Source organism: Oncorhynchus tshawytscha, linkage group LG04, assembly GCF_018296145.1.
Source record: "Oncorhynchus tshawytscha isolate Ot180627B linkage group LG04, Otsh_v2.0, whole genome shotgun sequence".
Taxonomy (NCBI): domain Eukaryota; kingdom Metazoa; phylum Chordata; class Actinopteri; order Salmoniformes; family Salmonidae; genus Oncorhynchus; species Oncorhynchus tshawytscha.
Window position 1 is genome coordinate 30,831,495 of NC_056432.1, and position 23,445 is coordinate 30,854,939.

At 44.9% G+C, this 23,445-nt stretch overlaps 1 protein-coding gene across 14 annotated transcripts in view; it reads left to right on the plus strand.

Moving 5' to 3' along the window:
* LOC112248502 (ankyrin-1) overlaps window positions 1–23,445 on the plus strand; it is a 214,985-nt gene that overhangs the window by 121,942 nt on the left and 69,598 nt on the right. For 6 of the 14 annotated variants that reach the window (XM_042320613.1, XM_042320615.1, XM_042320620.1 and 3 more), the window contains exons 1-4: window positions 17,166–17,384; window positions 18,227–18,328; window positions 20,923–21,021; window positions 21,923–22,111. In XM_042320613.1, coding sequence (XP_042176547.1) covers window positions 17,181–17,384; window positions 18,227–18,328; window positions 20,923–21,021; window positions 21,923–22,111 — 594 coding nt within the window. In that variant the 5' untranslated portion in view covers window positions 17,166–17,180. Of the gene's footprint in view, window positions 1–7,698; window positions 7,850–8,706; window positions 8,805–12,693; window positions 13,261–13,918; window positions 14,019–17,165; window positions 17,385–18,226; window positions 18,329–20,922; window positions 21,022–21,922; window positions 22,112–23,445 lie in introns of those variants that run through there. The other 8 variants (XM_042320617.1, XM_042320627.1, XM_042320618.1 and 5 more) reach the window with 6 other exon arrangements.

The window sequence follows — 23,445 nt, forward strand, 5'->3', positions numbered from 1 at the left end:
ATCTCTGCAGTAGATTTCAACTCCTCCCCCTTTGGCAGTTCTATCTTGATGTAAAATGTTGTAGGTGGGGAAGGAAATCTCTGGATTTTTGGTGGCCTTCCTAAGCCAGGATTCAGACACGGCAAGGACATCAGGGTTGGCTGAGTGTGCTAAAGCAGTGAGTAAAATAAACTTAGAGATGAGGCTTTTTCGGTTACAGAAGTCAACAAATGAGAATGCCTGGGGACACACAGGGCCTGGGTTAACCTCCACATCACCTGAGGAACAGAGGTGGAGTAGGATGAGGGTACGGCTAAAGGCTATCAAATCTGGTCGTCTAGTGCGTTGGGGACAGAGAATTAAAGGAGCAGATTTCTGGGCGTAGTAGGATAGAGTCAGGGTATAATGTACAGACAGGGGTATGGTAGGGTGCGGGTACAGTAGAGGTAAACCCAGGCACTGAGTGACGATAAGAGAGGTTGCATCTCTGGACGCACTGGTTATGCTGGGTGAGCTCACCCCATGTGTGGGAGGTGGAACAAAGGAGATATCTGAGGCATGTTGAGTGGGACTAGGAGCTCCGCAGTAAACTAAAACAATGATAACTATCCTTAACAACAGTATACAAGTCATATTGACATTTGAGAGAGACATAAAGCGAGGCATAAAGCAATCACAGGTGTCGATTGGGAGAGCTAGTTAAGACAACAACGGGTAAGACAACAACAGCTAATCAGCTAAAATAACAACAACAGGCCGGTTGAGGGCACAACGGATGGAGTTACGTCGGCAGACCAATCGGGGTGGAACAGCGGGGCTCCGTGTCGACAAAGGGTCCAGGCCAGTTGGCTAAAGAGGTATTGTAGCTGTAGTAATTGCGTTTGCTAGCCGGGAGATGCACCTCATTCTGAACAAGTTGTAGTCTACCAGGATACTTGGTTTTCTTCCCTTGACATGTGCGCTTGTGTAAGCATAAACACACATGTACAATGGAACATCCAATTAGGATTTATGCTCGGATCACTTAAGGGTCCTAGCAAAATGCCAGCCTGGGTAAATTGCTACCGTACTCACCAGTTTATCTCCAGAAGTCCATAGGTTATCCCCTGGGTTATCCAATTAGATGATTAAGAGGTGATAACTATATTTTATATGTATCTTTTCTTTGGGCTTTTATTCATTTTCTTTCATTTTCTTTGACACTTAGGAAGTGATCGAGCCATAAACAACTTCCCCAGACAACCATCAGTTAGTGCCACAACACCGCTAATTTGTGAGGAAATGTAATTATATATTTCATGAGTGTGTGTGCGTTGTTAACAGCTGCCTAAGTTACTGCCCAGATCTTCCAGTATGGATGACCAGACGACAGGTCCGGAACGGCAATCCCCAACCCAGACATCCCCTGGCCATTACTGTGGTGCTTTGCAGCTTCCAGAAAACCTACCAAGGTAGACCACCAGAGGGTAACCGCAACAGCGATCACCAACTGGACATCTGCTGTCCAGCCTTGGAGCGGCCTGCTTCATTCGCAGAAACCCTACCCGGGTCAACCACCAGAGAGGGACCACAATGATGGTCCACAACCAGGACAATCCACAGTCATTTTTATGTTGGTTTACAACTTGCAGGATTATCGAAAAGGGGGACTGTCATGACGTTGCCCTGTTCGGTGAGGTTTATGACCCCCCATAAATAACTTTCCCCCTTCTCTCTCCACTCTACAGAATGGGCTCTTGGAATGCCCTGTGTTACCACAGAGAAAGTATGGTAACATCAAAAGGTTGGGGAATGGAACAATATTTCCCTTTCTCAACCAGTTGAAAGTGTCAGTTGATACTTGAAGAATATGATGTCAGATCAGTTGTAGTCTGGGACATTATATCTGATGATAGGACAACATAAATTGTATCTTGGAAAGTCTACACATTCTAGTTATCAAATTCACATGGAATTGTTGTGCAATTTACATTTTAAATATGAAACTATTTGTGAGAAGATGAAATGTGATTTTAGCTTCTAAATGAGAGAATTGTTTTCATAAGTGAACTTATGCTCACTCAGTGGCCATGCCCAAGTGAACAGACATTGGTTGGACAAGACCAGCCAGAATGCAAATGGATTTCTGAGATAGTATTACTGCACAGATCATACACGTAATGCTAGCTAGCAAGCCAGCCACCTAATATCAGCTAGCATAGCACCCCGTATTATCGGCATATTCAACAGCGTTTAGAAATATATTACCTTCAACAGTGTTATCTTGTGATCAAGCCATCAATGTTTTGTGATTATTGGTGTCGTAAAAATGTTAGCTAAAGGGTTAGCAAATTGGCATGTTCGACATTTCAGTGGAAATTCTACTACTATCAGCTTTTTGATAAGCGGTTTAGCAAAAAAAATATGTCCTGTATTATCAGCATATGGTCCCAAGTTATTGGCCACCTTAATATTTTGCTCAATTACAAGATATATCCATCAAATTTTGTTCAAAAAGAGACACCAACATCGCATCTGAAGTGTTTACTAAATAGTTGACTAGTTGGTTAGCCTTCTGGTTAAAAATATATATACTTGCCTGAAATCAGTTAGCTATATTTCAGAGGTAAAAAGTTAGATATTAAATTATGTGTGGTCTGTCGCGCAGTCGAATTTTACAATATACAGCATGTCCCACACTATGTGTATATATAGTATATATATTACTTTTTTTATTACTTTTTTGAAAACTCTCAAAACCTAACTTTATTTACATAAATTGCAATCAAAAATCGATGGTCAGCTAGCTAGAAGGGTGTCTTTAGTCGCAAAACTTAAGCCATTATTTTCCAGTCCATTCAAATGTTGAGCTCAAGACGATTTAATCCTCTGACCGCTAGGGGGTATCTGATGTTTATGAAAAATTAGCTAGCTAGCTAACAGTAAGCTTTAACTTGAAATGAAAACAACTTTCTGACTAAATTAAAAACGTATAACATCTGAAACTTTATCTAGACTCTTACCGGTATACATGGCTGAATGCTTCACGGCAGACTGCAACCCCTTTCATTAAATAAGACGTCTTGTGTCATTTCCATTTTGTTTGTACAGCTTGCTTGATCCATTGTGTCAAGTCGCTCTGGTTCAAACTGACCCTGTGCAATGCCATAAGAATTATCAGATATTTCCCCCTCTCTGTCACGGGTGCCATGGTTGCCCTTAGTTTGAAGATGTAATCCTAAAACAGGTGTTTTATACAACAGTGTTCTGTGTTCTCTTTTCGACCTCCTCTACATTTGCAATCAAACGCCAGAATTGAATTCATCTCCTTATCATACTCTGCTTCCACCAGGTTCCACTGATTTCAAAACTCAGTCAACTTCTTCCATTACACGGCAGACCAATCCGAAACTCATCTCAAGGCATGTCCAGCCCATTCATTATCTCAGCCAATCATGACTAGCAGGAAGGTTCCTGCCGTTTTTTGTGGCTAAACCAACTAGGCTCGTAACTTAACAACCGTATTCATATATACAGATGGCATACAAGTTTGTTATTAAGACACATTAAAGTTCAAATGTTCAAGAAGGCATATCTGGCAAAAAATGCATCTTGATGAAAAATTTGGATAAAAAACGTTCAAATGCCTCTCCTGTGAAATTGTGACTTGCAACATACACCTAGTTTCCTGAAATGAGTCACATATGTGACGTAGGACGCAATTTTAAGGGGCAACTTTTGGCCCATGAGAGCTACTTTCAGAACTACTGGATACAAAGTATACAAAAGTACTGGAGAATCTCTTTAACTACATCTTGCTGTAGCTTGGTGGTAATTAAACTAAATTCAAATCTTGGTAGTGTTTTCAGTAGTTAATTACTTATTTGCCATGTAGAGGTGTAGTTAACTACTTTTTTGGCTAAAATAAAATATGGATGAAGTAGGCTATAATTTCCTTTTTTTTCAGCATAAGACCTGCCTAATTTTCACTTGAAACATACTACTTTTAAAAGTAATTTTTGTTAAAGTAAACTACATGTTTCATAGGGGCTTAATTTCTTCCCGTGTGAAGTAATTGGTAGTTTGGAAAACTATATTTTCAGAGTTTCTTCCCCAACACTGGACATAACTTTATTATTACAGCACAGAACAGGGCCAGCATAGACTGTACTGGACTGCATGGATGGTTGCCAATCTCCCTCCTTCCAACATCATCTAATTTCCCCCTCTTTCTCTTACACATATAAATTATATACACGAGCACACACATACAGTATTCTCACACACACTGACACACACAAGCTCCCCTACCATTTTCATCTTCCATCAGTTTCTTTCTCCCTCTCTTCTCCCTAATATGCCCCCCTCCCATCTCCACAGCACAGCCAGTCAGAAGACGAGAGACGGAGAGGGAAGGAGAGGAGAGATGGATGACCAGGGAGGCCATGTTCTGTGTTTTGTAGCTACAATGAGCTACAAAAGTATTGGGACAGTAACACATTGTTGTTTTGGTTCTGTACTACAGCACTTTGGATTTAAAATGATACAATGACTCTGAGGTTAAAGGCTCTATACTCCAAAAGTCCCGTTTTAAATCAAATATCTGAGGGTATTTTCATCTATATCGGCTGAACCGTTTAGAAATTACAGCACTTTTTGTACATAGTCCAAAAATATTGGGACAAATTCACATATAAGTGTATATAAGTCAAAAGATTAGTATTTGGTATCATATTCCAGCACACAATGATTACATTGCATCCTAAATATCATATCCCCCCCCCCCATTCATGTCTCAAGGCTTAAAAATCCTTCTTTAACCTGTTTCTCCCATTCATCTACACTGATTTGAAGTGGATTTAACAAGTGACATCAATAAGGGATCATAGCTTTCACCTGGATTCAGCTGGTCAGTCTATGCCATGAAAAGAGCAGGTGTTCATAATGTTTTGTACACTCAGTGTATAAGTAGTTTGTCCCAATACTTATGCTCCACTAAAACGGGGGACTATGTACAGAAAGTACTGTGATTCCCTAAACGGTTCACTCGATATGGATGAAAATATCCTCAAATATTTGATTTAAAATCTGAACTTTTGGAGTATAGAGCCAAAATAAGAAGAAATGGTTCACTGTCCCAATAATTACAGAGGACACCATATTTCTGTCTGATGTCCCTCTCACATAGCAGATGAAGGAAGAAAAAAATAATGAAAATAAAGGATACACACTGGGCACACACCAGTTGAATCAACGTTGTTTCAAATTCATTTCAAATGACATTGAACCAACGTGGAATAGGCGTTGAATTGACATCTGTGCCCATTGGGTAGGGAGATGTTGCTCTCTTCCCCCCTTCTCCCCTCTCTCTCTCAAAAGCACACTCACTCCCTCTACAGTATCTCTCCCTTTCTTCCTCTCTTGCTTTGTCTCTCCACTCAAAAAGACTGATGGGTCACTGGTCCTGCCCAAAAACAATTGCTGCCTGTGGCTATACATCCTCCGTTAGTCCCGTCTTTCTCCTATTTTCTATTTCCTCCTTGTGTTACACAGGTCCATTATGTTGTTGTCTTTACATGTCTACAGGCAAGTCTCTCACCCTGCAGGTGTGATTGGGGCACAGTAGCTTAGTATAGGCCAAAATGTATATTCTTTGTACAATGTGTGCGTGTTAGGTTGTGTTTTCGACCAATCAGATCTGCTCTGATGTGAAACGAATTTGATGTGATTGGTCAAAAGACCAATTAGTGGAAAAAATATCAGAATTGGGCTGCCTGTGTAGACACAGCCATAAGTCTGTGTTAGCACAGTGTTAGTCTAGTGTTAGACATGGAATGGTCTGCTAGCCCGCTTTAAGGCCTGTAGCTTCTTACGAACAATTAGCTAACAGTCCTGTCTTAGTCCTGTGTGTGAGGAGCTGAGGCCCAGGCTAAGAAGTTGGCCCCATGCTGGTGTGTGTGTGTGTGTGTGTGTGTGTGTGTGTGTGTGTGTGTGTGTGTGTGTGTGTGTGTGTGTGTGTGTGTGTGTGTGTGTGTGTGTGTGTGTGTGTGTGTGTGTGTGTGTGTGTGTGTGTGTGTGCGCGCGCTTATCAGAGTTTACCTGCATTCGTGTGTTCATGCGACTGTGTGTATTATGACAAAGTATGAGTGTGTGACAGAATGACAGTTTGTTGATGTTGATTCCTCCACCACCTTTTGAAGTCTCCCCAGTGTTTCAGGAAGCATCAGGATATAGGCAATAAAACCCCACAAAGCGCCTGCCACACGCTGATGGCAGTGGCCCTAAAGACCAGGGAGAGAGGGGCTTTGTCCTGCCAACGAGGGGGGCAGCATGGGAGGTCTAGAGGTCACGTCTGCCCCTAACCTAAATCAGCCACATCACAATACAGGAGAGCACAGTATATCACAGTATATAACCCTGGTCCTGACCCATACACATTCAGAGAGTCATGGCTCGTGGCTCGTTCCTCTATGTGTCTCTCTTTGCCCCAGTCTAGGCCTTGTCTTTGGTTAAAGTTTGGCAATAGGTGATGGCTATGGGTGGGCCAGGCAGACTGGTGCTGTTTTAGAATTCTCCGTAATAGAGAACATCATTGGCTCTTGACAGATACCAGCCTGGTTCCATCATTACCCACGTCTGGACTCTGATCTGAAGAGCTGTTGTCAGTCTGTTATTCCTGCTATGTTATCACTCCTCTTTAGCTTCCCCCTACATACTGTACTCAGAGCCAGGGGATATTAGATGTGGCAGAGTTTTGTTAGATAATACTAAGATCATGAAAGGAGCTTGTTTGTCTTCTATAGCTGAGGACCGCAGGGTAATTTGTCAGCTCTTCACAGACATTAGTATCTCCAGCCCCCTGCCCTGCAGTGGTTGGCACTGGAAACTCTCACCCACATAACACACCAGGACCCAGTCACGTGATGTTTTTACCCAGGTCACGGTCCAGTGACACTGAGTGGTGTGTAACCCCCCATCAGGAGGAACAACCGCTCCCCTACTACCCCCCTCATCCCCCTTCATCCCCCTCTCCTACAAGCATTTATCTCTCTGCATGGTTTTGGCAGCAATATGCTTTTCCCAGCGTTTAGGCAGGAGAGATAGAAAGGAGGTGAGAGGGGGTAAAAAGGAGGCCTTTTCAGGCGGGGAATGACAGACGCTTTATTAAAAGAGGCAGGGCCCTTTGAGAGACTCGCCCCCCTGGTCCCTCCCCCCCGCCCTGTGCGTCTGGCCCATTGTCACAGGGCAATGGCAGCGTAAATGCCCCCCCACCCGCTGGGCGCTAAGTCACTCTACAGACTGGAACAGACCTGCTCACACAGCACAGGCTTTCTCCACCCGAAACACCACGCCTTTTGGGAAATGCCTGGCCCGAGAATTGTTTTTATTGTCTGGCTGTCACAAAAAATACAGGAGGGACAGAGAGATGTGGGGAGACATGTATGGAAGGAGGGACAGCAGAAAAGAAGGGATCAACCTGGGGATGAAAGAGAGAGAATGAGGGGGGAGCTGGTGGAGAGGAGAGGGAGACAGTAAAGAGAAAGTGGCATGAAGAAAGAGAGACAGGGAGAGGTAGTGGGAGAGGCGACACAGCGTGAGACTGAGGGGAACATATTTGTTGATGAGTGTGTGTATGTGTGTGTGTCTTTAGATACAGGCAGCATTCCTCTAGAGATAAACCCCCTGGCCCCCCTCACCCCCAGCCTCCCCTCCTGTCCCCTCCCCCTGGACGGGCCCTGTGCACTCAAGTGTGTGTGTCACACTCTCTGGGGGCAAGGGAACGATAGTAGAGTGTGTGAGTGTGTGTGTAAGAGAGACAGAGAGAAAGAGAGAAAAGCGGAGAGGGAGTGGAGGGCCAACAGGCATGCCGGCCAAGATCATCACCTGTGGAGTGAGTAGAAACTGGATTGTGTTCCAATATCTGTCCCCTTCTTTCTTTCAGCACTCTAATCTCGTCACTCTCTCTTTCACTCTATCCTCTCTCTGTCATGCTACTGACTGTCTGCCAATCTGTCTGCTCTGTTTTTTTTTACTACAGTTTAACCATGTTGTGATCCCTAACTAACCCAAATGCTCCCCATCTGTCCATCTGTATCATGTTACTGCAAACTTTGATTGGACTATCCTTCTATTTGAGTCCATTTCCTTTCCTAGGTCACCATGCAGATTAGATTCACAGCTTGTTCAGTGCCATTCACCATGCTGCTCTCTGATTCTGCCTCTCCACATGAACTATTTGGAGGCCTGTCCCTCGCTTCCCTCCCTCTATTTGGTCTTCCCTTCGCTAATGAATCTGTCCATGTCTCTGTCTGTCACACAGAGAAAGGGAGTGAGAAAAGGAGTGACGGATAGAGGAAATGGATATGAGGAGTAAAGAGAGGGCTGTCTGAGAGACACTCCGTGAAAACACACTTCTCTGTTCCATATTGAAGTCTCCTGATGACGTCTGTCTCATATTTAACAGATTCATCTTTCAGTTCAGTTTTCAATTGAATAGAATAGAACAACAGTGACAGAACGCGGAGTGAATTATTTAACTTTAACTCTCTCAAAACAGAACTTATGTCTGTTCATGTTCTGTCCGTAACATTGATAGTATTTGATGTCCCATACCAACTACAGCTTTCTGCAGGAGAGAGAGTCTAGCTGGTTGTTTGGGAGTATATTAGGGAGTAGCGGTGCATGTGTGTCTGAGATTAGGAGTGTGTGCATGAGAAGTGTGTGTAAGGGGTGTGTGTGTGTGTGAGTGGTGCGTGTCCTGTTCTGTAATACTCCTTGTGTTGTGACTTCTTTTAGTCTATCTGTAATGTGATGTCCTGTTGTGGGCTGTCTGTTGTGTGGGGGTGGTAAGTACATTTATGATCAGTACACTGATCTCATTAGCTACATTATTTGACCTTGGCTTCAGTGAAGCTCCTACACTATGCTAATTTAGGGAGCATGTAGATTCAAAGACACACAGCAGAGAGCTAAGGTGTTCTGTCTGTATATTGTATAGCCAGTGAGATTGCTGTGTAGAAAGGGATTTCGGCTACAGCAGATATCATCTGGTAAAGGATGCTGTGAAGTGCCAGATGATGCAACCTTAAGAAATGTGAATGTTCCAAAGTATGTGCATTGTTGATAGTTGTGAGAACGGCTAAACATTTTGTACTGTTGTCGCAATTACTGTATCTGATTAAGTTGCCCTTCTCACTCACTCCCTTGCTCTCGTGTCTTGTCCTCTGTCTGTCTGCACACACACACACACACACACACACGTGCGCGCGCATCTTTCGAAAGAGCTCGATGCTGCAGCCGTATTGAAACGTCAGTATAGAGATGCATTCAGTGATAGTCGGATCAAAGTTGTAGATCCACTGACTGTGCTTCTGTTTGACTTCACAGATGACAGCTCAGACTCCCACTGAATTCTCTACGCACCTCCCTCACTCGCTCTCTTGGTTCTGATCTCACTCTATAGTGTAACCCCACAGTGACTACATAGCTAGCTGTTAACCTAATTACAGATCAAGTCTATTACAACCATGGGACTTATTAGCGGTCTCTAGTTGATTCCATATAATTGCATCCCTGTTACCATTAGTAATGATAGTGTAGCTATACAGTAGTACACATGAGGAATGCTTATGGTCTCTCTTTCTTCCGGTCTCTCTCACTCTATATACAGTCCCCTCTCTATTTCTATGGTTCCCCAAGAAAGATATAGGAAGTGTGAGAACGTGAAAAGTTATTATACGCATTTAGTCAGAGGGTATAGCTGGAAGCAGACGGACAGACAGATAGACTGTGTTGAGTGAGCGGGTGGAATTGCTCGGCCAGGTTGGTTCCTGTGTGTCCAGAACATAGAGTTCCTTGGGGTCTCTGTCTGACTGGCTCCTCACCACAACAACACCACCCTGACCGGAACCAGCACGTTCACTCTGCAGCTAGCTAGCTCAAATAGACAGAGAAATGGAGGGAGGGAGGCAGGCAGGTAGGGAGGGAAAGAAAATCGATGTCCAGAACAAATACAAGTCAGCAAAAGAGGGAAATGGAATCGTTGTTTAAGATGTCTCTGCAGGAATATCCAGCTTATGTATGTTGTGGCCCTAGATAGCATGCTATAGCTGTACTATAACAGTTATTATTATGTGCTGGATTTAAATTGTAATTTGTGATGTGCCGTCTGTGTGTGTGTGTGTTCTACACACGCTTCCTCGCATTAATTCCCTGACGGGGGAGCTGTGTAGTTCAGGCTATTCGTAGTGCAGACTCATCGCTGGTTTCTTCATTAGTTAGTGGTTAGTTGCCCGTATCAGCCTCACACACAGATCCATGAAACCATAGAGGAGGGAGTGGGCTTCCTCAAGATCAATGGCCGAGCCCCAGTCACTATCCCCGGCGGAACAATAGCCCGAGACCAGGCAGCTCTATACTGCCTCCGTGCACTGCTCCTCCTTCCTATCCTAACTGCAGCCTCACACTGTCCTGTCATCCAGGGCTTCAAGTAGAACCGCCACTTTTATAGCATGTCATCAAACACACACAGAGTGACGTTTGTGCCGTGGTTTCACACCTACTTAGATACTGAGCGACAGTAATCCCTTACTGTTGAGACTACGCCTGGGACTCATAATACACACACACACACACACACACACTGCAGTACACCAGCTCGGCGGTGATGTCATACTGTCTGCCGCAGCACCAGAATACTAAGCAAGAGAGTCAGGGAGGGAGAGAAGGAGAGAAAGCAATGAAAAGAGGGGGGAAATATAGGGGGAATGGAGGACAGGATTGTATGAGACGGGGGCGAACAAAGGAAGAGGAAGGAGAGCTGGGTAGAATTAGGGAAGAATGTGAGGATTAGAGGGAGAGACAGAGGTACAGTGTTTGCGTCAGTGTACAGAGCCTGAGGACAATGGGATACCCATAGCATTACTGTGTACTGTGATGCTAATGATGACATGCTGCAGGTTATTGTCTCTCTTTCCATACAGAAAAAGTTCAGTAATAGAACAGTAGAGAGTGATTGATGATGTAGCTCCACTAACTCCAGCCAGTCCCACATCACTGTCCTCTCTAGGGCTTATAGGAGGTAGGCCAATGATGTAAATAAAGCCTGGATTGCTGATACTATGTTTTGGCGATTGAGAGGATTTCAAATCAAATCAAATTGTTTTTGTCACATGCGCCGAATACAATACCTTACATGCTTACTTACAAGCCCTTAACCAACAACGCAGTTTTAAGAAAAATAAGTGTTTGGAAAGTATTTACTAAAATAAACTGAAGTAAAAAATAATAATTTAAAAGCAACAATAAAATAACAGTAGTGAGGCTATATACAGGGGGTACCGGTACAGAGTCAATGTGTTGGGCACAGGTTAGTTGAGGTAATTGAGGTAATATGTACATTTAGGTAGAGGTAAAGTACTATACATAGATAATAAACAGAGAGTAACAGCAGCGCAAAAATGGGGGGTTCTGCAGTCTTATGGCTTGCGGGTAGAAGCTGCTGTTAAGAAGCCTTTTGGACCTAGACTTGACGCTCCGGTACTGCTTGCCGTGCGGTAGCAGAGAGAACAATCTATGACTTGGGTGGCTGGAGCCTTTGGCAATTTTTAGGGCCTTCCTCTGACACCGCCTGGTATAGAGGTCCTGGATGGCAGGAAGCTTGGCCCCAGTGATGTATTGGGCCATCCACACTACCCTCTGTATTGCCTTGTGGTGGGTGGCCGAGCAGTTGCCATACCAGGCGGTGATGCAACCAGTCAGAATGCCCTCGATGGTGCAGCTGTAGAATCTTTTTAGGATCTGAGGACCCATGCCAAATATTCTCAGTCTCCTGAGGGGGAATAGGCATTGTCGTGCCCTCTTCACGACTGTCTTTGTGTGTTTGGACCATGATAGTTGGTGATGTGGACACCAAGGAACTTGAAGCTCTCAACCTGCTCCACTGCAGCCCCGTCATTGAGAATGGGGGCATGCTCGGTCCTCCTTTTCCTGTACTCCAGGATCCTCACCTTCATCTTGATCATGTTGAGGGAGAGGTTGTTGTCCTGGCACCACACTGCCAGGTCTCCTCCCTATAGGCTGTCTCATCATTGTTTGTGATCAGGCCTACCACTGTTGTGTCGTTGGAAAACTTAATGATAGTGTTGGAGTCGTGCTTGGCCATGCACCCCTGAGGGGTCTCCGTGTTGAGGATCAGCGTGGCAGATGTGTTGTTACCTACCCTTACCACCTGGGGGCGGCCAGTCAGGAAGTCTAGGATCCAGTTGCAGGGGGAGGTGTTTAGTCCCAGGGTCCTTAGCTTATTGATGAGCTTTGAGGGCACTATGGTGTTTTGAAGCCACCGGTCGGCCATATTGGCACTTCCCAGTAGGAGCAATCCTCTATAGAAATGAACGGAATTCTACACTATTTCAAATAAATGTATTTTCTTGGTGTAGTGGGGAGAGTAACATTAGTAACCTCTCGAAATTATACTTGAAGAAAAATGCTTTTTTGTTTTTTTTAATGGTTTATTTTTTGTTTTAGCTCACATAATATCATTTTTAAGTATGCATTCAGGTGTTTGTAATAAAATGAATGTGGCAAAAACTAATGTAGACATGAATAAATATAGCTTCCAACACAGGATGTTGGTGCCACCTTAACTGGGGAGGACAGGCTTGTGCTAATGGCTGGGGTGGAATAGGTGGAGATGTAGGCGCGGCGGCTTTACCACTATGCTCTGTCAATCATCTAGTGTATATATAAATCATTGAGCTAGACCCACATCCATCTCTATCAGAATGGGTTTGTTAAGATTAGGATAAGGATTTACAAGACAATAGAGGATTGTGTGCGTGTGCGTTTGTTCATCCGTGTATGTGTGTGTGGATTTGTGTCAGACAGGCTAGTGAGCGAGTGAACGTTTGTTTACACTGAGAGTGGTGTTACTCTGTGGAAGCCTGGCAGAGAGGGTTTGGGTGTGGCCTACAGAGTGCCCCTTCCACTCTTATCTGACTGCACCAGACATGTGCCTCTCCCTAACACACACCACTACAGTCCAGACTATCTTACTCATCTACAGTAGAGAGGCCAGATACACACCAACATAAACACACTGTACTGAACAGTAAAAAATGTGAATAACTTGTGTAATTGACATTCAACCAAGTTATTGACCTTGACATGGAGGGCAACTGTTAGTGTAGGGATAGGTCATGTCAGACTTCTGTACTTTCCCTGTGCTGAAATGACCCTTTGACATCTTTGCCTGACCTGGGCCAAGTTGGCCGATGTCCACCTTGTAGGAGTGCATTCCAGAAGGTAAAGTTTGTGTGTGTTGTGTGTGTGTGTGTGTGTGTGTGTGTGTGTGTGTGTGTGTGTGTGTGTGTGTGTGTGTGTGTGTGTGTGTGTGTGTGTGTGTGTGTGTGTGTGTGTGTGTGTGTGTGTGTGTGTGTGTGTGTGTGTGTGTGTGTGTGTGTGTGTGTGTGTGTGTGTGTGTGTGTGTGTGTGTGTGTATGTGTGTGTGTGTGTGTGTGTGTGTGTGTGTGTGTGTGTGTGTGTGTGTGTGTGTGTGTGTGTGTGTGTGATGTCGTGTCATCAGCTGTTTTTGCTCAAACTGTGTTGAAAAGATGTTCTGAGTCATCAAGGCAGTGAACACACAAACACTCACCATCAAACAAACGACACTCTGACCAGCTATGCACAGTGTTTGGTGGAATGTCTAGCACCCTGTGCATCGTATGTGGGCAGCATATATTTGAGGCTAAGTAGGTTTCTACACGTCTGTGCACACGCACACACTCACAAACACACACACTATATGAGTATCTATTTCTGTGAGGAGGGTACTCCGCTACGGTAATCTTAACCCTGGTAACAGGTGGGTTTGTGGGTTTGTGGGTACGACAGGAAGAGTGATTGGGGTGTATTAGGGGCGTCAGTTTGTTGTCCTGAAGAAGGCTGGAGGGAGGGGATTTGGGGGGCTATCGCCTTTCTCACTGTGGGAGAGACAGAGTAGGCCATTAGAGGAAAGGCCAGAGAGGAAAGAGGCCATGGCCGACGAGGACAACTCTGTCACTGTAAGTAACTCACTGAGGAACTGAAAGAGAGGCACACAACACTGGTTGCTTATACGACCATATAGTGTTGCTGTTTATCTTCCATAGATAACTAGCTTGTTAAACGACGATGTATGCAGGCCAGAGGCTCCATACAGAGGGTGTGACGCAATTGCGGAGCCTCCGAAGGTTTGCTGATGCCAAATCAACCTCCGTACCACATTTTCCCTTCACAATAGCTCTGGTCTGTTCTGCGAAGCGCAATAAGTAGGAATGCACTGACTGCTGCAGAGGCCACATCGCAGAAAAATGCTGTGTGGCCAATACAGACTGGATTGAACATAAATCTGCTTTAAGTGCTAACAAGTGCTAAGTGCTGTTTGGTGTTCACTCCAAGATGACTGTCTCAGCCTCAACTTTCCACATGGGACAGCAGTTGATCAAAACTGTCTTTAGCGTGTATAAAAGGACTGTGCATGCGTAAGTGTTGTGCATTTCTGTGTGAGTGTGCATTGTTCAAGGTCTGGTACATGAGAAAGTAAATGTCTCACATAGAGTTTCCAGAGTGACAGCGTGAGGGTGTTGACAGACAGATGGAGATGGTTAAGGATTGAGGAGAAAGTGATGGAACGCAAGGGTGATCAAGTGGAGGGAATACGTTTTAGGAACAGGTAGGCCTATAAGTGAGAGTCACTTACTTCTCTTAGACTAACTACATTTCCCAGAAAGCACTGTGGCTTTTCCTTTAACTGGGAAGGAGCGGTGGTGTTAAACAAGATTACATGAACTCTTAAGTAGAAAGTTGGAAACATTGTGACTTTTTCCCTTGACGAGTCTAGTGGCTGAGAGAGAAGTGGTTGTCTGTGCTCAAGGCTGTGGAGTTAGTTATCACACTCAAAGGCCTACCGGTCTGTCGCAGGGAAATGCTCTGAAAGATTTGCTGCTGCATACAGCTCTCTCACTTTCTCAGTGATCCCCCTCTCTTTCCCTCCCTCTCCCTCTCTTTTTTATGCAGTCTTTTCTTTGCACAGAGCTGCACCACTTGCACTAGTGCTCCGTTGAGGGATGAGGGTTTGCATCATTAGTTGCCATGCCCACGGCTTGGGCATGTGGGTCCTCATTCTCTCTGTTACCACTGTCTCAAAGGGGGGTCGTTTCCAGTCACTACTGAATGGGGGCCAATGTCACTGTGTGTGTTGTGTACTTGTGTTGAACACATTTTTGAGTCACTGTGTGTGGTCGCACTTGCTTGGGTGGGTATGTATTTTCATTTCTAAGCCTAACCAATGTGTGCAGTGTGTATGTTTTTGTGTGTGTTTGTAATTCTGTAGGTGGCTGGGACTTGGCTTATCACAAAAAGGGTAATGATGGTTGCTCCCGATCTTATTCACATTAATTCATCCCTGGCCATGCTTTGGTCAGAAACCAGAGAGAAAAATAGGGATGAGCGAAGGAGAATGAGAGCTGGACAGCTAGACAGACGGAGTGAAACCACATGTAACGACCTAGACAGACGGAGTGATACCACATGTAACGACCTAGACATTGAGCAAATGAGTCCTGACGAGTGTGGGAATAATTGATAGCAATATATACTGTAGATAGACTAATGGTGGGGGAAGGAGGGTTTGCCGCAGTAGATCCTCTCTCTCCCTCATCCAACTCTTCCCCCCTTCTCTCTCCCCATCTCCCACTCTCCCTCTCTCTCTCTCTCTCTCTCTCTCTCTCTCTCTCTCCCTAGCTCTCTCCTCATATCCCTCTCGTTCTCTCTCCCCATCTCCCACTCTCTCCTCATCTGACTCTCGTTCTCTCTCCCCATCTCCCACTCTCTCCTCATCTCCCTCTCATCCTCTCTCTCTCCCTACCTCTCTCCTCATCTCCCTCTCGTTCTCTCTCCCCATCTCCCACTCTCCCTCTCTCTCTCTCTCTCTCCCTACCTCTCTCCTCATCTCCCTCTCGTTCTCTCTCCTCATCTCCGTCTCTCGTTCTCTCTCCTCATCTCCCTCTCTCTCCTTATCTCTCTTCCCCTCTCCCCATGTCCCTCTCCTCATGTCCCTCTCTCTCTCTATCTCTACCCCCTTTCTCTCCTCATCTCTCTCTCTCCATCTCTCCCTCTCTCTCCATCTCTCCATCTCACTCTCTCTCTCTCCATCTCTCTCTCTCTCTCTCTCTCTCTGCCGCTCCCTCCCTCTCTCTTCCCCTTTCCCAATCTCTCTCTCTCTCTCTCCCCCATCTCTCTCTCTCCTCTCTCTCTCGCTCTCTCTCTCTCTCTCTCTTCCCCTTTCCCAATCTCTCTCTCTCTCTCTCTCTCTCTCTCTCTCCATGTCCCTCTATCTGTCTCTCCCTCTCTCTCTCATGCCGCATGAGTGATCCTGTTTCAGCACCCCTGTCTGAGAGAGGCATGAAGCCCCCAGACACAAGCAAAACAGAGACTAAAACAGGGCCACATCATGTGTTAGACCATGAGCCAGGGCATTCACTAAACACACACCCTACCACCCCAGAACAACAGCCAGACTATCATCCAGACCACTAGGCAGAACAGACACACACCCTACCACCCCAGAACACCAGCCAGACTGCCAGCCAGACCACTGGGCAGAGCAGACACACACCCTACCACCTCAGAACACCAGCCAGACTGCCATCCAGACCACTAGGCAGAACAGACACACACCCTACCACCTCAGAACACCAGCCAGTCTGCCAGCCAGATCACTGGGCAGAGCCAACACACACCCTACCACCCCAGAACACCAGCCAGACTGCCATCCAGACCACTGGGCAGAACAGACACACACCCTACCACCCCAGAACACCAGCCAGACTGCCATCCAGACCACTGGGCAGAACAGACACACACCCTACCACCCCAGAACACCAGCCAGACTGCCATCCAGACCACTAGGCAGAACAGACACACACCCTAACACCCCAGAACACCAGCCAGACTGCCAGCCAGACCACTGGGCAGAGCAGACACACACCAGAACACCAGTGTGTCCCCTGGTCTCATCACCTACTGTATGTGAGGAGGTAAAGCAAGTCTCAGATGTGAGAGGCTCAGAACGAGGCTAAGGTTTGCATCCTAAATGGCACCCCATTCCCTATTTTTGACCAGAAACCTATGTAGGGAATACTCTAGGGTGCCATTTGGGACGCAGTTGGTTCAGGGGGACGGGAATGGAGCCTGGGACAGAGGCTCTGTCTGTCTTTATGTGGATGAAAATCACCTGCACCCCGTCCTTTAGGGTCCCCAGCTTGCCAGGCCTGCTTCTGATTGGCCAATGGGAGGGGGCTGGTCCAACTGTCCTATCCTGTTCGATAACAGTGGGGAGGGAGATGAAGGAAACACCAATGGAAAGCATTTATAGTCTTGTACTGTCTGTATGTATTTTGACCTTGTATGGTTTTGATTTGAATGAAGGTTTCTATACAATAATATAAATATCTCTCCATCTCCCTCTGTCTTCCCTTACACCTATCTCTCCATCTCCCTCTGTCTTCCCTTACACCTATCTCTCCTTCTCCCTCTGTCTTCCCTTACACCTATCTCTCCTTCTCCCTCTGTCTTCCCTTACATCTATCTCTCCTTCTCCCTCTGTCTTCCCTTACACCTATCTCTCTATCTCCCTCTGTCTTCCCTTACACCTATCTCTCCTTCTCCCGTTGTCTTCCCTTACACCTATCTCTCCATCTCCCTCTGTCTTCCCTTATACCTATCTCTCCATCTCCTTCTGTCTTCCCTTATACCTATCTCTCCATCTCCCTCTGTCTTCCCTTACACCTATCTCTCCATCTCCTTCTGTCTTCCCTTATACCTATCTCTCCATCTCCCTCTGTCTTCCCTTACACCTATCTCTCCATCTCCCTCTGTCTTCCCTTACACCTATCTCTCCTTCTCCCGTTGTCTTCCCTTACACCTATCTCTCCTTCTCCCTCTGTCTTCCCTTACACCTATCTCTCCTTCTCCCTCTGTCTTCCCTTACACCTCTCTCCATCTCCCTCTGTCTTCCTTTACACCTATCTCTCCATCTCCCTCTGTCTTCCTTTATACCTATCACTCCATCTCCCTCTGTCTTCCCTTATACCTATCTCTCCATCTCCCTCTGTCTTCCCTTACACCTATCTCTCCTTCTCCCTCTGTCTTCCCTTACACCTATCTCTCCTTCTCCCACTCTATGTGCCTCTCTTCACCCCCCTCTATCTCTCCCCTTTCTCTCCCTCAGGCTGATGCTGTCACTAGTTTTCTGCGGGCGGCTCGTTCTGGTAACATGGACAAGGCCCTCGACCATATAAAGAACGGCATAGACATCAACACAGCCAATCAGGTGAGAGAGCTGCAAGGCCCGGTGGCCAATCAAAATGCTTGTGGAGAGTGCATTAATACATGTCTCCAAACTCTGAGATTAATTTTGGATTCACCAGGATCAATCAAAGCCTTCCTGTTTGTAAAAGTCTCAATCAGCTAATGGAACTGATTTATTACACTCTTTCATTTCATTTGTCCATTTCCGTTGGCTGTGGAACTAGTATTTCACAATGTTGGGTCATCATACTGCAGCGCTAGAATAATGCATGAATAAAAGTATGAAAACAAGTATGAACTGTATAGGCACATTAGATCAAATAAAGATGAGTTATCTTTCAGACCATGTCAAAACGACAGCACACACACACACACACACACACACACACACACACACACACACACACACACAGGAAGAGTCTTATCAGCAAAGTTCAGATGCAGTGTTATGAAGGGAGAGCAGGAATGGATAGAGGGAAAGAGAAAACATGGAAGAGCAGGAAATGGCAAAGAGAGAGAGGAAGGAATATTTTAAACATTCATGTTTTTTTATCATCCAATGCAGTGCAACTCTAAATCTAGTCAGTCTACTGTATCTTAGTCTATGCCACTCTGACATTACTCGTCCAAATATTTAGATATTCTTAATTCCATCCCTTTACTTAGAATTGTGTGTATTGCTCCTGTAAGTCGCTCTGGATAAGAGTGTCAGGTAAATGTAATATTTCCCTACAAAATGCACTACTTCCGACCAGGGCCTATAGCACTACATAGAGATTAGGGTTCCATTTTGGATTCATCCATCGTCTCTCTCTTGGCTTGGAATGTGTTTGATGTGATATCAGCCAGCAGAATATCTTTCTTGGCTCTGGGTCCAACTCATTGTACAGTGTGTTCTGTTCTGCTCCAATACCTGCTGTGTGGATTGTCCCTGACTGTGTGTACTGTATACCATTGTTTGTCCTGAATGTGAATTACTGTGTGTAGTTATGTGTGTGTGTGTGCGTGTGTGTGTGTGTTTTGAGGCCCAGGTAGCCAGTCTCTCTGCTGTAGGTGACAGGTAGGGAAGAGGGGGATTTGGGGGAAGGTGTTAAAGAGGGTAGGGTTTACTCCTCAGGCCCATCTCCTCCATCCTGCCTGCTTTACCCTGATGGCTGCTCCCATGGTGACCAGAGACAACTATGCCGTGAGGGGGATGAGGTTGCCTATAGGCCATACAAACAGGGCAGCAGTGTGTGTGTGTGATTCTACAGCTCATTAGGCCAGCTTAGCCAGGGTTTGCTAAACACTCTACCTCTGTACTATAATGCTGCCAGCGCTAATGCTACAATCAAGATTAGCATCAAACACATTCCCAGGTTAAATGCTCATAACGAACATAGGATTCAGTACATGCATACAAGTAGGTGTAAAAAGACCTCAGGCTGCTGAAGAGAGACACCCTGTGGACAAACAGGAACCCTGCAGCCATATCCAGTACATGTTATCTGCAGTCTCAGGTTACCATTGAAAGCCATTCTCCTTCAAATCATGTATAATGCAATGTGTGTCATTTCAAGCCAAGTCTGTATTGGTGTTTTGGAATTGTCTCAAGTGTGTTGAGTGTGGTTGTGAAATTGGATGTGATATTGGTTATGTGTTGTGTGTGAGTGTGAGTGTCTCCCAGTGTGTTGTTGTTGTTGCTGTATTTGTTGTTGTGCAGAGTGAGGTGTCATTCTGATGGAGGTTAGGTGGAGGCTTGGCTGTGGCAGTCGTGTCTCTTGTACCCAGTCTGAGTAGATACGTCTGCCATGGGCTAGCTCACCGGCCACCCAGCTGCACTGCCTCTCTCCCTACCCTCCCTCCCTCCCACTTCCTCTTCAACCCTCATCCCCTCACACCCTCATAACCCCTCAAGTTATTTCTCTCTTACGCCCTCTACTTATTTTTTCCCCTCCTTTGTCATTCTCTTTATCCCTCATGCTCCATTTCCCATCTCTGCTTCTACCCCCCTCCCTCCCCCTCCAGTCTGCAGTAGAGTGATGGTGTGCTGTGGTCTCTCCACTCAGAGGATTAATATCAGTGGTGTGGGAAAGGTCCAACCTCACATGTCCTGTGTCACTGAAGGAAGGCTGTGTGAGGTCAGACCTATCTCACATAGCTCGTATTCTTCCCATCCCCGAGACCACCGGCCTGCCATCCCCCTCCCATCCTCTTCCTCCTCCTCACCATCATCATCATCATCATCATCATAATTCCAGCCACCGTTATTGCTAACTGAGCACTGTTAATCTCTAGTAGATACTGTATGTGTAGAGGCTGTTTGTCCTGACCATACACTACAACTCTTTTGCATTTTATACATCTAGGAAGAGCTGTATAATAAGCAGAGCAGTGTTTGTCTGGGGATCTGATCCTTTGGTGTGTCTCAGGGTGCTGTGTGAGATTGTGTTCAGTGTGTGGGTTCTGACTTGTTGGTGTTATTATAGTGTGTGAGAGCGGAGTGTGTGATGGAGGCCCAAAGGTCTGTGTTTTTTAGTTCTGTGTGTGCTATGTGTGTAGTGTGTGTGTAGTGTGTGCAGTGTGTGTTAGGGACCCTACAGTGTGAGGTCTCCTCTTCTCTCTCTCCTCCCTCAGAATGGCCTCAACGGGTTGCATCTGGCCTCTAAAGAAGGCCACGTTAAAATGGTGCTGGAGTTACTACATGGAGGCATCGATGTGGAAACCCAGACTAAGGTACTCAGTCAACCTCCTGCACTATACCACATTACCACTCATGTACTCCACAAAGCCTATGCCACCACCAAAGTACAATATACTGCATACTCAAATGATTCTACTTACCGTAAAACTTCAATCAAACGCTCAGTCTCAAATAGCCGCTTGACCCTTAGCTGGGCAACGGCATTCAGTTCAGCAAATCAACGGCTTTTTCAAATAAATGCTGGGTCTAAATGAAATGTTTACGAGGTTGCCATTTTATTTTTTATTTAACCAGGCAAGTCAGTTAAGAACAAATTCTTATTTTCAATGACAGCCTAGGAACAGTGGGTTAACTGCCTGTTCAGGGGCAGAATGACAGATTTGTACCTTGTCAGCTTGGGGATATGAACTTGCAACCTTTCAGTTACTAGTCCAACTCTCTAACCACTAGGCTACCCTGAATTACCATGAATTGTTTAGAAGATTTAATTCAGTAAAATAATTATGGCAATCATCCGTTTATATCGCCCGTAAGAAACTGTTAACCAGTGACTGCGAACAGGCCTTGACCTGGTGAAAATGCACAGTTAAAGAGGAGAATAATTATTCTGTCAAATAAGTATTTTTTCCTAAATAAAGGTATAGTAAGACAAAGGAAATGTGACACAGTGTGTAAATGAGAACAGGAAATTTAGAAATGGATTAGATTGCTAGAATTAAAACAATTAACTTTGCAAATGAGCAAAAGCTGTGTGCATTAAGGAAATAGACGCCTAGCTTGTTGTGTTCAGTGATTTAAGCAAATAAACGCCTGGGCTATGAATTGAAGTTTTACGGTATTAAAGCGTACTACTACTTACAAGTACTACACTATTTTAGATGCTTTCACACAAACATTATGTCTCATGTCTGCTCTTGTCCTGTGCCTCCACAGAAAGGCAACACAGCTCTGCACATTGCTGCCCTGGCTGGGCAGGAGCAAGTGGTGGCAGAGCTGGTAAATTACGGGGCCAACATCAATGCCCAGTCCCAGGTGAGACCCCCACCAGTGTCAGAAGAGACCCCGACCCCACTGGCAGGACCCCCTGCAGAAGAGCCACCAGCCACAACGGATACACATACAGTTAGATACAGTTATAATACAGTTATGCTGCATTATACTGCATGGAACTCAGGGTTTGGGGTCTGAATTTCGGAATGTATTTCGATTCAACCCATGAATTGAAATTTGAATTTGAATTAAAGGAAGTATAATTTAATTCAAAGAAATTGAACTGAGACATGAAACATGAACGTCTCATTCCTTTGCCACATCTGCCAGTTATTACTGAAAAGAATAAAGATACCATTTCAACATAAGCTTGATTATAACTGACATTTTTATCAGCATCTTGATTTGTATTTTTGTCATGAAATGTTAGGTAGTTCCCTTACATTCTGGAGTGTTGGAACTAATGGGACATTTATTTTCCCCCCCAGATAGTTAATAACATGTAAATAAATTATGAATTATTACAGACAACCTACAAAATGATCTTAGAATATTTCCAGACCATTGTAATTATTTAAAACTTAAACTTAAAAATGTATTTTTTCATTATGTTATACATAGTATAGTACTGTACCATACAAGATGTCAAAATAAATATTTGTATAGTGAATTGTAGCTATTTGAATTTCATTGAATTTCCTTCAATTGTACTTAATTTATTTCAAATTCAATGCAATTTCTGCTTCCTGTGGGATGCGCCCAATTCAATTCAAATTCAAGTATTGCTGTGAGCAGCACTGAGAGCAGCATTAACAGGGTCCGAGTAATAGAAATAGCACCTCTTGGTCACTCGTCGGGCACTCTGGCAATGAAATGGGCAAAGGCCATACCTTTAAGCATGTTTACCAATTGCACGTTTTCCAAATTGCACGATTCTACCTATAATACGTGATGAGGTATGTCTACTACATGCTACCATGCTACTGCCATAGACTACTGTCCCTTCCAACTTCATGTTTACCAAATTCCATTCCCCTAAGTCCTATAGTTCAATAGTTATAGCCTTCAGTTCACAGTAGCGCCTCAGTAAAGGCCATCTTTAACCACAACACATTTTCCTTAGCAATTTAGCTAGGGACTAGTTCGGAGATTCTACATATCAAATATTCAGTGAATCGGAGTTGCGGTTCATGTGAAGAAGAAATGTTCAATCTTTTTAGCATTAGCATTACACTAGCACTTTTTGGTCAAAGTCACATGACCTGTGTTTTCCATGTTATTTTAAGATATCAACACTGAACTTCGTACATGTCTTCAGGGACATGTTGTCAATCACCTGTACGAGTTGGATTTGATAGTTTGGGCAAACGTTTTGAATGTGTTTTGAATGTGTGCATGGTTTTAAATGAACTGTAGTGCTACATTACCTAGGGGCCAATGAGTGCATCATAGGTACGCATGATGGG